General features: G+C 38.3%; 1 protein-coding gene across 1 annotated transcript in view; it reads left to right on the top strand.

Annotated features, from left to right (window-relative positions):
- The window catches only part of LOC139144832 (probable E3 ubiquitin-protein ligase HECTD4), a 76,925-nt gene that overhangs the window by 43,669 nt on the left and 17,281 nt on the right, over nucleotides 1-15,975 (top strand). Inside the window, 16 exon segments of the mRNA XM_070715625.1 lie at nucleotides 284-477; nucleotides 1,078-1,358; nucleotides 2,867-3,053; nucleotides 3,233-3,311; nucleotides 3,933-4,123; nucleotides 4,852-4,987; nucleotides 5,535-5,723; nucleotides 8,530-8,694; nucleotides 9,335-9,510; nucleotides 10,869-10,984; nucleotides 11,958-12,061; nucleotides 12,482-12,643; nucleotides 13,086-13,234; nucleotides 13,349-13,592; nucleotides 14,440-14,698; nucleotides 15,247-15,525. Coding sequence (XP_070571726.1) covers nucleotides 284-477; nucleotides 1,078-1,358; nucleotides 2,867-3,053; nucleotides 3,233-3,311; nucleotides 3,933-4,123; nucleotides 4,852-4,987; nucleotides 5,535-5,723; nucleotides 8,530-8,694; nucleotides 9,335-9,510; nucleotides 10,869-10,984; nucleotides 11,958-12,061; nucleotides 12,482-12,643; nucleotides 13,086-13,234; nucleotides 13,349-13,592; nucleotides 14,440-14,698; nucleotides 15,247-15,525 — 2,911 coding nt within the window.

Here is a 15,975-nt window from a genome sequence, read left to right as displayed (position 1 = left end):
GATAGAGTGTCATATATGCAGACTTGTAAAGTAATGGATTTATATGTTAATTTTTAGCATTTTCCTTGATCTCCAAATTGCATATCAAATAACCTGAATAGAGTGTGTATGAGTATTAAACTTAAAATAATTTATTCTTGAAGCAGCATTTGCTAAGTTACGTCTTTCAAACTGAAACATGTATGCCAAGTTTGTGAAATATTGTGATTGATGTCAGAGTTTGCTTCTATCATACCCTCAAGCGGCTTTGTCAAATATCCTCTATGAATTTCTTGTTGCTAAGGTACTTGCCAACAGGTGTGTTTCCTGGGAGACAGAGGAAGGTGGTCAGGATGTACTAGAGCATGCTGGTCTAGCCAGACAGGTATCAGCCTTGTTGACCAATCACCTAGCAAGGGCCACAGAGTGTAATGGCAATGAAGCCGCTGGCAGTGAAGCGCTGCAGGAAGTCCTCAGCCTGTTGAACAATCTCTCAAGGTCAGTTGAAGGTCACATAGATTTTTTGACCTTTGACCCAATGTTTCATGTGATCCTGTTGTCTTCTGTTGTCTGTATATTCACTATGACATACTAGCAACAATACTATCTTATCTTTGTTCTTTGAAGTTCAGTTCAAAAATCAAAACTTTGTTTGAATTTATTCAAGACTAAGTGATATTCACTCAAAATCCTTGTATCAGTTTTATGCTAAATTTTCAAATATCTGTAAGCTAGTGAAATATGTTGATCTTGGCACAGTTTCTATCTATAGGAAACTGCTGTTGCACACAGCTGTAAATCTCTGCATAAATTCTAAAAATGTGAGTCAGTTTGTTGAGGGTCTAAAAAAGTGTAGTATATGATGTGGTATCAACAAATGTTGATGAAAATATGATTAAATACCGTTTGGTAGGAAATTCGTGTAACTGTTTTCTGAGCTTGAACAATGAACTAGATATAAATATTTAAAATTTACAGTCATTCAAAAAAATGAATAGGCATACTGATGTCCATCCAATGGTAATGTTAAAATACTTCGGAACCTCTAAATGTGGTATGGTTTCCAGTGATGAATTTGTTGTGATCTGTTTATTGCAGAAGTCACATGGGTAAAGCCATACTAAGCCAGCCAGCTTGTGTCTCCAAGTTACTTTCTCTACTTCTGGATCAGAGACCTTCACCAAAACTTGTTCTCATAATCCTACAACTGTGCCATGTTGCCCTGCCTCTCATGAATGCCGAAGACTGTGAGAATGTAAAACTGCCCTCGTGGGGTCAAGAAGTGTCCATGCTAGCTGGTGAGGATGCAAACTTGTCCGACCCACCAGCCAAGATCTGCAGTCTGCTTCTCGCTAAGCTAGGAGACTATGTTGTTCCAGGTAAGTTATTGAAATTCATTGGGAAATATCAAAAATGCCAGATGTCCATACAGTGAATGGATATATTGTCCATTAGTTTTCTCTACATGTAAACCAAGAGTTGAAGGATGTTTGGAAGACGAAATCATCAACTACAAAATTGTTACTGTGGGAAACGAGACTGGGGGCAGTAGTGATGAATGCACCTGTATATCTGAGGGTGGGAGCAATCTAATTCCCCTGTTTGTGCTCATAGGAAAATGCCTCCAGAAAATACAAATGGAGGACGCGACAATATGTTTTATGCAAAAGACATTGCTGTGATAATATTTTCCAAGAACGCAGCTAATCCCTGGTGTGTTCATCTCATGTACTGTGGTGATGAAAGTCTAGTCAGTGTACACCTAGGCTTGATGTAAAGGTATTGAATTGCAGAACCATAACACACTCAAGACGTGTTGTGATTAGGAATTTAGTGAGATATAAGGAAGAGAGACGCAGTCCCCCTGGAATCCCTAACAACTTAGAAAATGATACTGGAAAATGATTTGAAGTCCCTAGGGAGAGCGTCTAATGATGTCGACATTACATGATGGCAGGTGTAATTCTCATTCAGGGGGCATTTACTGTCATTCAGCAGCATATTGTATTACAAAGGTTTGAATGTCTTTGCCCATATGTTCTTTGTTTATGTCCCTTTGTTGATAATTTACCAAAGTCATTTGTCTGAAACAGTCTTACTTTATTTGATAAGATTTAGAGGAAAATGTAATTATTCTTTATTTGTCAAGGTTCATCCAAAAAATTGCAGTTAAAATGTATTTTATTTCCATTTGTGTATTTGTCTATTTATTTAGTTTTTTACTTTTAAAATATGTCTTTTTTAGGTAGCATCCTTTTTTAGCAAATTAAGCTAAGTCTGTCCATTCTTTGATTTAAGATTCCGCTAATTTAAACTTTTCCCTGTATTTATCACGGTTTAACCCTTTGAGCGCAAAAGTCTATTTTTGTCCCCTTTATAAAATAAACTCAAGTCAATTTTTCTCATATTTTTGTGAAAATTTTAAGAAAAAACTCAGCCAATGAAATATGATGTCCACTTGGTCCAAAATTATCAAAAAATTCCAGAAAAATTCAGAAAAATTGGTAAAATTTTGCACTAAAATTTTGGCGGGAGAAAATTACAGCGTTCAAAGGGTTAATACAATGACTTTTTAAATTACAAACCTGCTGATTGCCATGAAAATTCAAAAATGCTTCAAAAAAGTATTCAGCCAATTCAAAATGTTTTACAGTTTAAGAGTCATCCAAACAAAACAAAAAACATATTCACAGAGTTGAGTGAAACTGGTGAAAATCACCTATTTAAAGCCAGTCCGCCTCAAAATGAACTTAAAGTGTTGAACACACAATCCTGATATCTGACATGCTCTAATAGACCTTGTTCAAACTCTTCTGATTTGCTGCCTTCGTATATAATCAGGGAAGAATGACTTTCTTATTTTCACTTTCTTATTTTCCTGTCACAGGTGGTCAGACCACAGCCACACCAACCACCGAGTTCCCAGAACAGTCAATGCTTCAAAGCCAAACAGTGCCCTCTACAGTTGAAAGAGACAGAGGCGAAGAGTCTGAGGCCCAGGATGGGAGGATATCAGTGTTTATACACAAGAGAGAAGATCAGTCTTCCCATGAAGTCATCCAACCTCTGCTTAGGTATCTAATGTTGATTTTGTGTCAGAGTTATGATGTTTTTGTATAAAGTTTTTTTGAAAGCCTCAGAAAGTTTATTTTAATCTGCGAAGAACAAGAGCATTTCCAATATAAAGAATGTTTTGATTTGCATTTGATAAGCCAAGAAGTGTTTTATTAAATTTGCTTTGATTATTTTTAAGCTCTGATGGAAGGCCATTCAGGCTTGGGAGTGGTGCTAACATGGAGAAAGTCGTGAGAATGGACAGGGAAATGACAAAGGTATGGCTGTATTTCTTGCCTGACTAATTTGTGTATTTGTTACGAATCATAAATGGTCATTTGTGTATTGTTCATGAACCATACTAGATAATGTGTGGAAAGTATTGAACATGTACCATGTGTACATCATGTATAGATGAAATGTAGGATAGTGTCTCACTTGATCCAAAGGCTAGCTCCGTTATATGTTATCAATGATTTATATGATATCTGTTTCTTAAGTCTTGCCAGGAATTGCTTTGATATTGTATATGCATAAACCCTTTCACCATAGTGGTTTGACCCAATGCCATTGTTTTCTATGGTAAAGTTAGACCTCTAGAGAGGGAAATGGAGGTGAAAGAGTTAAAGCTTTCACATAAAGTCTAGCTTCTTCTAATACTTCACCTGTACCACAAAGTTAACATACTGATGAAGAGTTCAACATGTCTTACAGTAAATAATATGTTACATGGTGATTCAAGCATAGAGTAAAATTTTAAACTGCCATTTTAAACTACCATGAAAAGAAAAGTATCTCTGTATCAGTATTACAACAATCACATAGACCTTTACATGTGTAAGGTAAACGATAGTGCAGAGAAGTTGTCAGGAAAATCTGAAGTCTTGTTTGATTGACAGCACAACAAAGCTGAGGTAATTATGGATGATGCGGTGACAGCGTTGAGGAGGGCGGCCAAGTGGGCACAGAGTGGACTGGTTGTCAGTACAGGACCCCCAGCAGAGAGCGGTAGCCAGGACAATGGGAGCAGAGACAAGAAGAAGATCACAAGTGAAGCAGTTTGTAGGGAGAAAAACGCTGACTTAGCAAGGTAAGACAACAACACTGAGGAGTTGACAGCTGTTTGTCTGATCTACATTTTTGACACAGATCACACCATTGTGCAGTCAGCTATGGGCATCGCAATATTGGAGATACCACTATAGATTTATACACATAGCAAACAAGAAATTTATTTTGTGAGATGTAACCTACAAATCCCCTACATATGCTAATTAGACTGCATTTGATAACATTGCATGTCTATATTGCTATTGGCAAAGGAAAGCTGGACATCAATAGAGTAAATATCTGCAGCCTATTGGCTCATACAATGTTTTGAAAAGTTCCTCTGTGTAGACTGAAAAACTGGTTTTTAAATATTTTAAAATATTTTCCTTGTCTATAGTATTGTGCTGTGCTTGTTATTATAATGGTCCGAATACAATACTGAAGAAAGTGAAAATATTTTCAAACTTGCCCAAATTGTATTATCCTGATTTCTGTTGAAAGTGCATTGAAAGCAACGTGAAGTGCTTGATAATCTAGATTATGAACTACCCTTCAAAGTTATCAAAGTAGACTTTCATAGGACCTTTACATAACCTTAAATATAAGATAGAAGTTAATTTATTAACATATCTTGTCCATGCTTTCTTAAGTAAGTCTAGCCTAAGCATGGTAGACAGCATGGTTATTGAGATTTAAGAATTGTGAATGCTTTTGTAAAGTGTGAGGAAAGATCATAAACAGCAATATTTTTGTGCTTTTTTGCGGCAGGACTGATCCAGTTAGACCTTTCATCAGTGGCCATGTTGCCAACAGCATGGCATCAGAAGTAATTGGTCTGCTCCATGGGCTACTGATGGCACCAGAAACCAACACAGCACAGATATGGGCCTCTGCTGTGGAAAGGGTAAGACATGTTACAGTTTCATACACCCAACTACGTTGCTAGACAGAGCAGCTGATCTTGCACCATTCTTCCTTTAGCTGGAAAATTCAGCCGTGAGATCAATGTGGTCCATAATATTTTTATCGGCTCTCGCTTCATATAAAGTTTTCCATAAGGAACACATTGGAATGACAGCCCACATTCATTCTTTATGTATAAGTTTTTAGTTCCAAAGTATAACAGTACTGAGGAATCCCCAAAGTCAATCTTAGTCTGCTTTGCAATTGTATGTTAAATTATACCAGCAAAGTTTTTGAGTTGTCTGTCAAACCACATCTATCCACAGTTCAAAGTTCAAATAATATGCGATTGCTGGGCAGGGTAACAGTTCCAAAACTTTTTTTTTGTAACTGGTAACTGCCAAAATGACCCTTCCGTCATGACCATGAATTGATGAATCACAACTGGATTATTGATTGGATGAGTTAAAATTACACTCTTAGTAAATTGATCAGATTTGACAACCTGAGAATCGTCAGCAACGATTGTGTCTTTTTTTTCACAACAGGTACTCTCACATGCTCTAACCTGTGTATCACAACTCACCAATACTTTATTACATCATGCTGATCTGCTGTCATCGTGTTCAAATGGCGAAGTCATTGATGGGTTGACTTCAGTGTGTCGGCAAGCAGTGGCTGCGCTCTGTGCACTGGGTGGTTTTAGAGAGAGCATTAAAGTTGCATCCACTGTGGAGGTGAGTGTTGTTGTGAGGTTACCTGATATGTCACAATGGTTAGGTGAAACATGAGAGTGGTATTAAAGGGCCTATGACATGATTTCCAAAGTTTTTTATTTTTTCCCTTCAAAAACCTAGCCAGGGGACCTGTCTATGGATTGCATATAGTGTCAGTTCGGAAAGATGTGCGCGAAGGGCGAAATTTGACTCCTTTTTCATGCCTGGTGATCAGGGGGCCTCTTCGCACCCGAGCCAGGCAGCGGTATTTGCATATTGACCAACATGGACAATTGACGTCATTTTGACCACGCTATTGTCACGAAAGTGTACTTAGCGGTCCTCGCATAAATTAGGCTACAAACAATGTCAGCTATATAAACAGTGCTCACAGACGCCCAGTAAACACTGGCAAGAAAGGCACACCGGCGGTCCAGCTGCAGGGACTTATCAAGTTGCTTCCAGCGAGGACAGTGTTGACCAGAATTCAGAAAGTGATTTCGAGGGGAATTAGCTTGAAGGCGCATAGGCAACTCCAGGCATCCGGGACGGGTGGTTCAAAATCAGAGTCAGATTCTGACTCTGAAGAACAAAGCGCGAGTAGCTCGGGACAGATTTGAAAGTACGATGAGGCTACATTTCATTTCTTTGTATGAAATAAACAGTATCAGTCTCAGTTTGAACTTTTCACGGTTGAATTTATTTTATAAAAAGTGGATCAATCCCGCGCCTGAGTGTTTCGATTCAATACATTGCATGTTGTAGCTGCAGTACAGTAATCTCTTCCTACCTCCATGAGTATGTGTGACAGACATTCAATCACATGCTGTTCGTCCGACTCACTTCGCTCCGTAATGATAGTGTTTTACAAGTTGAGTGACCTTATATTAAGTGAAGTGATACTGCCGTCCCGTTTTGGATAGTTTGTTTATTAGAAGCTATTTCGGGCTATACAAATTTGGCGAAGTTAGGCAGACCACAGTCCCTCCACCAAAGTGGGCAGACCACACGATAAAAGGTGCCGAAAGCAACACACAGAGACAGCCCATATGTCCGGTAGGTAAGCGCCAAACACGTCGAAATATGGTTATGTCGTCTATTAAACGTAACTAATTATCACGAAATATTTACATTCAGTTTTTTAAACATCGAAAATGAAAATCGCAGTTTTCAAGTTTCAAATTATCAACATTTATCCCCTAATCACTTTCCAAATTCAACCTCCGAATACTGCGATAGCAGTCCGATTACTACGCACTCACACGATGTCAACAATTTTGTAACTTGACGCCCTAAATACCACGTCCGTTGTGTTAACAGTTTGAGGATAAAACAAACAAAATTCAAAACGTATGGTAATAAGAATTTGTAGTGCTCGTCATTTATGAAACGGCTTGGGGGAATTCACTACCCTTTCCAAAAACTATCACGCTGCCGAAAACTATCACTCTGAGTGTAGCTGTGTTGGATGTAGACCTTTGGCAGAACTTTCATTTCCTTGGAGCACGAGACAAATGATGCAATCGACCCATGTTCCCGTGCATTTCAAGAGCAAACGAATCCTACAAAAAGTGATGTGCTAGGCCACAGTCCCAATTTTGTACATGTTTTGATGAAGTAAAACAAAGAAAGCTTGTAGCCACATTGTCGGGTCGCCATTTTGAATCGCCGTCTTCACCGTTCACGATTGTGTAGAGAGAGAGAGAGATGGGAAGCTTCCTGCCGCACAATTAATTCCCGATACATGAGAATGTGACATCAACTGTCACCCTTCTTGTAATGTTTATTTGCCATAATTGGCACGAAAGCATAGTATACCTAATCACATAGCCTGACAAGTCATTTTATTTTATACTCGATCGGCGAGGCGATTGACCGTACGCGACATGTTACCGTTGGTGATCTCGAGCTCCTGAAAAGACCATGTCATTATAGCAAACTAAACACTAAGCTTACAATGTTTTCTGGTGCGTTACTCGCTGGGTAAGGGAAGCCCTAGCCAAACACCCTTACGGACATGAGATTGCGAAGGTGTGAAAGACTGTTTGCCCGTATTAAGATAAGTCGTCGGCTCAACTTCGAAAAGCCGAAAAAAGTCGAAGAAGTTGGGCAAGGGGTACACGCCCACCCGTAACTTTTACTTGCGTTTTATGTGGACAAGGGGGGCGATTCGCAAAGCAAGACCGTGACGTGAGCTAACTTCAAGACCCAAGAGTGATTTTACGTTAGGTTGTTATGGGCATGTCATAGGCCCTTTAAAGATAGTTTGATTAAAAGTGAGAGATTAATTGTGACAGGTGGACAAAAGTAGTGACAGCTTTGTGAAAGCTCATGACACACAATGACATGTCACAAAATACAGAATGTGTGGATGAAAAATATAATGTTGCACTTTGATACAAAGTAAACTTGGCATTCTGACAAAAAGCATTCCAATTATGTCATTTTGTGATCATTAATGATGTGCATGGAAGTTAGATTCAAAGTTGTAGCAAATGAGATTCTTGACAAGTTTTCTTTCAACAGTTGTTTCATACAATAATGATGAAAACATCTTCTTCCTAAAAGAGAAGAAACTTTTTGGATGATTTATTTGAAGATGGAAAAGCAAAACTGTAAACCCTTTCACCACCATGGTTTGGTCCAAACCCGTGGTTTCAATGGTGTGTGTGGACCTATCCACAGGGATTTGAGGGTGAAAGGGTTAAACTATATTCTATAGTTTGTCATACCCATTGTTACATGTAAATTTGGCAAGTCACCATGGTGTACTAGAGAATTTGAATTGTTGTAGCATGGATTTGATAATTAGTATTCATGTTCCCAGATCATTGGGGAAGGAGTGTTGCCAGTGAGAGGCCAGGTAATCAGTGTATCGGAACAACAGGGTTTGGCAACTGTCAAACTTGACATCTCACCAGATGATACAGCACCAAGGGCAAGTGATACCATGGAGGTACCCATATCAAGACTTAGACCCCCTAAGAGTGAGGTGAGTATCATCATCCATATTGAGACCCCTAAAGATTCTTAAATAATGTTATCACAACTAAGGTGAGCTGTACATACAGAAAAGAGAGGGCTACAATTTACAGAAGTAAAGTAAAAGTTTTGTAAACTTTATGCCATTTAAATCAAAGTTATTTATTTGCCAGGGAGATTCTGTCAAACAATTCTTTGTCTTTTGAACAGTTTGGTAAAATTGGTATGTTTCTGTAAGTCTGAATAAAGAACCTGCTATGCATAAAGGAAGAAGCACTTTAACCCGCTTTACCACCATGGTTTGGCCCAAACTTATTGTTATCAGTAATGGACATGGAGCTGTTTACAGAGAATTAGGGGCTACCAGGTTAACCCCTTCACTACTAAATAGACTTGGTGCCTTCCTATTGTGTATTGTTCTCAGATTAGTAGGTGGATTTGTGTTGAGGAAACTGAAATGAGAAGGATGAAAGTTTTAAAAAAATGGAAATCACTGATTGTCTAATTCACCAGCCAAGGTAAAATAGGAGATTTGTTGAGACTCAACTCTTTATTATTGACCCCCTAGCATCTAGGCAAACTTACAACCAGTCACTGAATCTACAACTCAAACAGACTAACCAAGAACACTTCTCCCCTCTGTCCCACAGCCCCTGTCATTGGAACAGCTGTCAATGATAGAGAAAGTAGCCATGGCATTACACTCATTACTGCTTCCTGTTGATGAGAGTGGGTTATCTCCCTTGCAAACACCCTTACCTGCAACAGGAGATGGCTCCTCTATTGCTATGGCGACTTGCAGAATACTGGCTGAAATCAGAACGAGGTAAGGATTGCTGCTAATATAATATCCTAGGACTACTTTCAGGTGTATTGTATTGAATGAGGTCAACATGGTTGTTTAAGACCCTCTAGTCAGTCTTTGACTTCTGCAAATTCACTTGATCTGAAGTGTTTCCACTAATATCACTTTACCTCTCACTCTATCGCCCCTCATAAAAACCCAGCCATGACTGTTAAGGTAGTACGCACCTCCAAATCTAAAGAAGTAAATTTCAGCTTAAAGCCCCCACTCAATTATCAGATTTATCTAATATAAATATTAGTTACTTGATAAAATATTCAATGGAAAACAAAAGGTTAACAAACTATTAATGGGCTGTTGACACATTCGCTAATGCGAGAACCTGGGATTGAGAAGGGCGCCTTTAAGCTTTTCATAAGGAACTGTAAATCATTCCTTGCGAAATCTAAACAAAACTCACCATGCTAAATTTTGTACTAGAGAAACAAATTAACCAATACTCAAATTACCAACATTTCAAATTCAAAATGGCCACCATCTCTGTATTAACTCAATGAGGGAAAATTAATTTCGATTTGCACAAAATAAGCACGTGAGAACCTTAGTTACTCCATGATCTTCAAAATCAGACTATGCAATGGTAGATCAGAGAGGTGTTGTCATAGTTTTAGAGTCCTTATATCTTTCCCTGAGGCGCATTATAAAATAAAGCTGTATCTTTTGGCTATTTTTTCAGAACTTTTGTTTTGTGGTTTCCCTACACTTTCTGCATAGAATCCCTAAACTGTAATTTAATGCCAAGTATTTAGCATATCAACACAACCTATATGAGTATAATCTCCATTGTTATTGTTGAAAATTGTATTCAAGTCCGGACTAGAATTCATTTGTAAACAATAAACAATGATCACTACATACATACAAGCTGTGTTGACAAAAAGAATGCTTGAAATTTCAGCATGACAAACGGATTAGGGTCAGACATGGTAGTTGATATACAGAAGCAGAATACTGAAAAATTTGCCACAAGTTACAGCTTATGTCCCTTTAAAAGCAATAATACTGAACAAAGTATTGGTTGCAGAAGACTTCATTTGGAATTTCATGGCAACTACATACACTACATTTGCAAAGCATCACACTCAAATTTGTAAACGTACATTATTTGATCAGCATATTCAGTGAAGTAGGGTAATTAATTGTTCAGTGTTAGATTTAAGGATGCCATTCTATCAGGAATCTTGGAAGAGTCTTCTAAAAAATCTCCAATTATTTTCTGCAACTGTCTCTGTTCTCTAGGGTTCACCTCAACAATCTCTGTATCTTTGAATCAGTGTCTGTTGTTCACATTTCTATGCATCTCATCTGTCCCTCACCAGGGCATGTATGGTGCTGTCTGCCCACATGAAGGAGTCAACATTTGCGGCAGAGTTCATAAGACGAAGTACCAAGCCAATGGAAATCTTGAAATCACTCGCCCAGCAGTGCAACTCAGGTAATTCACCTAGAGGTCAGGGGTCATAGGGATTTTTGGGCTGATAAAGATACCCATGAGAGGTCATAGGGATGTTTTGGCTGACAAAGATACCCATCAGAGGTCATAGGGATGTTTTGGCTGACAAAGATACCCGCCAGAGGTCATAGGGATGTTTGGGCTGACAAAGATACCCGCCAGAGGTCATAGGGATGTTTGGGCTGACAAAGATACCCATCAGAGGTCATAGGGATGTTTGGGCTGACAAAGATACCCATCAGAGGTCATAGGGATGTTTGGGCTGACAAAGTAACCCACCAAAAGTCAAGTGAAGTGCATTGTGATACGGTTAAGCAATAAAGCACACCCTGTGATGGTATACCACAAAATTTTGACCAGTTCACGACATATATGCGCAAGCGATAGCAAGTGCATATAGGAAGTGAACTGGTCAAAATCGAGTGGTATGCCATCGCTGGGTGTGATTTATTGCTATTATATCATAACAGTAAATTGAAATCTGGCGTGGAATGTCAAAAACGGACTTTTACTCAAGCTGATAGCTCGTGCTCATGCCTGCCATGGTATATCGCCAATATACCATGGTTGTTATCGCGTCTCGACCAATCAGATCGCAGCATTTCCACCATCAATAAAATGGTATGATATAGTTACTATTAGATCTCAGTGAGATGTGGCCAATGTTACCTGATTTATTGCATACAAATTTCAAGATTGACAGCTTAGATAATGTGAAAGCTGGCTTCAATAATGATAATGTCAAGAAAATTTCAACGGCCCTTCAATCCAACTCCAAAACATACCTGAAGCTAGGAGTGTTAGAAAAATGCCAAAAAGTACAATACTTTCTGTACTTTATAAGTTAGTGAAAATAAAAAAATTAGATTGGAATTTTCAGTTTTTCAGGATTTTTCTCATCAAGAAGTAAGCTTTTAATTTGATATTTCTTCATGTTATTGTGTACATTTTGCAGGTGAACGATTACCTGTGATTGAAACACAGTGTGAGAGACTACGGATGCTGTACAGAGACTGTGCTAGGCCTCCACCTCCACCAAGCAAAACAGCGGGCAGAAATGTAAGTAGATGTCCAGTGTATTCCAGCTGTATTCAGTTTTGACAGCGTACAAACACAAGCTGATATGATAATACCAACATTACTTTAAGTATTGCATCGTCCAATAATGGTGTGTTGTTCTTACTGATTTGAAAACTATTGTTCGATGGTTTTACAGATTCTGTTTATAGGATGGAAAATGAACAAGTATCTGCAACATAGAATTCTTCAAACATCAATTTGACAGGTTTATCCCTTGTACTGCAACAGAATGATATGCACAGTGGTAACCCCCATCTTGACTAAATATTTGCTCTTTTTTATTCATCCGTCCATCCATCCAATCATATTATATTCATATTCATGGTTGATTCATTGTAATTTGATGACAAAAACACTTTCCATCTACTGATTACAAAAAATCCTTGTCTACAATTTCAGAGCAAAGAAATCACCTGGGATCCATCACGTACATTTCCTCCAGTCCGCGCGTGTCTGTTCTCCCACGGTTTGACGGGAGTCACATTCCTTGGTGATCCAAGCGCCAGCAGTGGGCTTCCTAGAGGAACACTCTGTTATGCTACACAGTCAATACCATCACAGGTAATGCATTGCAATGTGTTTATACCATACAGAGCAACAATGCCATCATTACATGTGACTGTAACATATCTATGACAAATGAAATGTTACCAAAAGATCTCAGCTTGTTTGTGTTCGTCGTTGTTTAAATGGATAATTTGATTACATTTAACAATACAAAACACAAAGTTAGAACTAGCAAGTTCATTCTTACTGCAAAAAGATTGGCAAAACAGAAAAGTGATCTGGTGTGTTTGTAAGATCTGTGATCCCTTCAGAGCCTCAAATAGTACAGCATTGAATCAAACTATGTGATGTTATTGTTAGGAGCTGATGGTTCTTTTGTTTTACATGTCAGGTCTTGCTAGAATTAAAGTGTTATTGATACCTCTCATTCCAAGCTTTATACAGAACTGCTTTTCCACGGTTATTGATATAACTTCCGTTCCCTTGTCACAATCAGGCTCCGTCATTCTACTGGGAATTGGAGATCTGCTCCTATGGAGAATCTGGTGATGAATCTGGACCTATCATGTCCTTCGGGTTTGCTCCAGCGGCGGAGAGAAAAGACGGGGCATGGACTAACCCAGTCGGAACTGTTCTGTTTCATAAGTGAGTATACAATAAGTACAGAAAAAAGGAAACATTTTTACTTTCACTCCACTATTAAAAAAGCAATTTTCAGACGAAGCAGAAAATTGACTCCCTGTATATTCTACATTCCAGTAATGGACGTGCTGTGCATTACAACGGATCCAGTCTATTGCAGTGGAAGAGTGTTCGACTCGACATCACACTCAATGCAGGGGATATTGCAGGCTGTGGATGGGAGAGGGAGGGAGACACCCCACCTCTCCCTGGACAACAGGTCAAAGGTCATGTCTATTTCACGTACAATGGCAAGAGGTTGAACCCAATGTTAGATGATGTGTCTGGTGGTCTCTGGCCAGTGGTACACATACAGAAAAAGGTACTTGTGAAGATACAATTGTCTCGCAGACAGAGATATATCATTCCTTCTGTGTAAATCATGTTCAAATTCTGACAATTAGCTATATTATTTTTTCAGTGTAGATAACAGATTGATCCTCATTCTACCAGGCTTCATAGACAAACCATATTTAATACAACTTGGGAGAAAGAAGATTAATTTTGACATTTTATTGTATGCTTAATGATGTTTTAAAATGCTCTAAGTTTGTGACAATAGCAAAATTTCAACTAAAGTTGTAAAAACACATCTTTAAGTTTATGTACTTGTCTAAAAGTCATAATGTTCTTGCATGTTTAAGTGTTAAAATGGGACATAAATATTGTTCCTGTAGTGTGACTCAAAATTTCCAATACCATTGATACAATATTGTTAGTACTTTAGTGTGGATTATGTGTGCCTTGTCTACTTGATATTTTTCATTGCTATCAATGTTTTCTCCATATTGCATGATCGTGCAAATCCCCCTTTTCAAACAAAATCCCTCTAAAATAAAAACCAATGTGTGCCAAGGCCCCCCTCTACAATGGGATCTTAAGATATAGATATAAAGTATTGATACTGTATTTTAAACTATGTGAATGAAGTGTGAATGATTTGTGGGCTTCTGATATATCAAACACTTAGTGCACAGAAAGACTGTCTTCAATTTGATATTTGATACATGCGATAATCTTAATTTGTAAACACCTTGAAAAATGGTAACTTAAATTTGCATCATTTCTCAAGATCACCATCAATCGGAGTCAAATTTACCAATTTTATTCCCCCTTTGTAAGAGGAACACTGTACTGCATGTACATGATTTAATTCTGTTTGCTTTCAGAACACCCGCATTCGTGCGAATTTCGGCTCACGCTCATTTGCATATGCCGAGGGACGTCAGCACCGCAACGCGGCTGATGAATGTTCAGACCTTACAGAGGAGATCAGTGCTAACTTTGGGCATTTACCATTTCACCTTGGGGAAGACAGCGATAATGAAGGGACAGGAAATGACATCGTACCTGAAGTATCCACTGCAGACGATAGCTTTCCGCCAGGACCACCCTGCAGGATAGCGGAATCTTCCAAAGAATTGAAAGGTGAGTGAAAATGTGAAGATTTTGTCTCCAATTTTTTTCCACAGTATTCCATTTAACAATCTAAACAAAAGAAATTAATGCAAATCACCACTTAGATGGTTGAGATGTTTTATAGTTTATTGGAAATTGTGACAATAATAAGAGACTTCCAGCTTGTGTGGTGATAAAAATAAATATTTTCATACTGTAAAAATTGTACACAATCACAGGCACAGATTAGAATAAAGGCATAAGATCATGCGCACATTCAACCACAATTGATATATAGTGTATGTCAGCATTGCAGATGCCACAGAGACACCCTTTCATAGCAGTGTTTTGGGCCAAACTTAGTTGTTATGTTACTGTAGTATTACAGGAATATTAGTTTAGCATAGATGCAAAGTATGTATTAATATTTTATTGCTATGTAAATACTATTTACATCTACATCAAAGTACAAATAATATACAATGCTCAATAAGATTGTACCTATACATTATCATGCCGTTTTATTTCTGAATGAAAAGTTACGGATTCTAATGCTGTGTTGATTTTATCTCAAACAGAATACAACACGGATATCTCTGTGCTGTACAAGTTGCACCATAGCTATGACAACTTCACAACCACTGGACCTGACATCCACACCATGGCAACGACCACCACAACAGTTCAAGATGAAGACAGTGATGATGGCGATGTTGAAGATGAACCACATGAGGATCACCACGCTTTATTAGTGAAGGCCTGGGAATGCAAAGTGTTTCCGGTCATTCGGAGGAGGTTCAGGAATGAAGCCGAGAGGAGATCTGGATTAGAGCAAATCAAAGGAGCACTGCAACTTGGTAAAGGATTTTGATATTTTGCTTTTTCACTACAATGATTTGGTACAGACTGATGAACATCATTGTTTTCAATAATGGCCTTTGACCTAGACTATGGGTGGACCCAAGATCTTGTAGAGCCAACATACTGGAAATCAACGAAAGAAATACGTAATATTTGTCATTTTGATTTGTCCTCCCCATGACAATAGGGTTGTCAGAGTACTCATTTTTAGCTGAGAAACAGGAAAAGTTGAGCTGGTATTTGCCTATTCTTGCATGCTATTTTCCCATCAAAAGTTGTCTGATGACAAAAAGAATACATCCTTTATGGATTTTTGCCCTTACCTGGCTGTCAAGTATGTTACCGCTTATTTGAAAACAATTCTGAACACCCACCCTTCATTGCAAATAATGCTGATGCTACCATAACACCATACTCCACAATCAGTGATTCCCACAGTTCTATTC

This window comes from Ptychodera flava, chromosome 12, assembly GCF_041260155.1.
Source record: "Ptychodera flava strain L36383 chromosome 12, AS_Pfla_20210202, whole genome shotgun sequence".
Taxonomy (NCBI): Eukaryota; Metazoa; Hemichordata; class Enteropneusta; family Ptychoderidae; genus Ptychodera; species Ptychodera flava.
The sequence above is the reverse complement of the archived record's forward strand: the minus strand, read 5'-3'. Positions and strand labels throughout refer to the sequence as shown.